Genomic DNA, 316 nt, shown 5'->3' with positions numbered 1-316 from the left:
GGAGTAACTATGACTCTCTTAAGGTAGCCAAATGCCTCGTCATCTAATTAGTGACGCGTATGAATGGATCAACAAGATTCCTTCTGTCCCTATCTACTATCTAGCGAAACCACAGCCAAGGGAACGGGCTTGGCAAAATCAGCGGGGAAAGAAGACCCTGTTGAGCTTGACTCTAGTCTGACTCTGTGAAGAGACATGAAAGGTGTAGCATAGGTGGGAGATTGTCAATTTGCCATCGTTCACGCGATGGTCCGGTGATCGCCAATGAAATACCACTACTTTGATCGTTTCTTTACTTATTCGGTAAAGCGAAAAA

General features: G+C 44.9%; 1 protein-coding gene across 1 annotated transcript; it reads left to right on the top strand.

Moving 5' to 3' along the window:
- The first annotated feature begins 31 nt into the window (after positions 1-31).
- Positions 32-284, top strand: Tsp_14838 (conserved hypothetical protein). Its single transcript, XM_003367969.1, has 2 exons — positions 32-127; positions 177-284. Exons 1-2 carry the CDS (start codon positions 32-34, stop codon positions 282-284), a joined length of 204 nt encoding a protein of 67 aa, XP_003368017.1.
- The last annotated feature ends 32 nt before the right edge of the window (positions 285-316 follow it).

This window comes from Trichinella spiralis, assembly GCF_000181795.1.
Source record: "Trichinella spiralis strain ISS 195 chromosome Unknown Scfld3354, whole genome shotgun sequence".
Classification (NCBI taxonomy): Eukaryota; Metazoa; Nematoda; class Enoplea; order Trichinellida; family Trichinellidae; genus Trichinella; species Trichinella spiralis.
The sequence above is the reverse complement of the archived record's forward strand: the minus strand, read 5'-3'. Positions and strand labels throughout refer to the sequence as shown.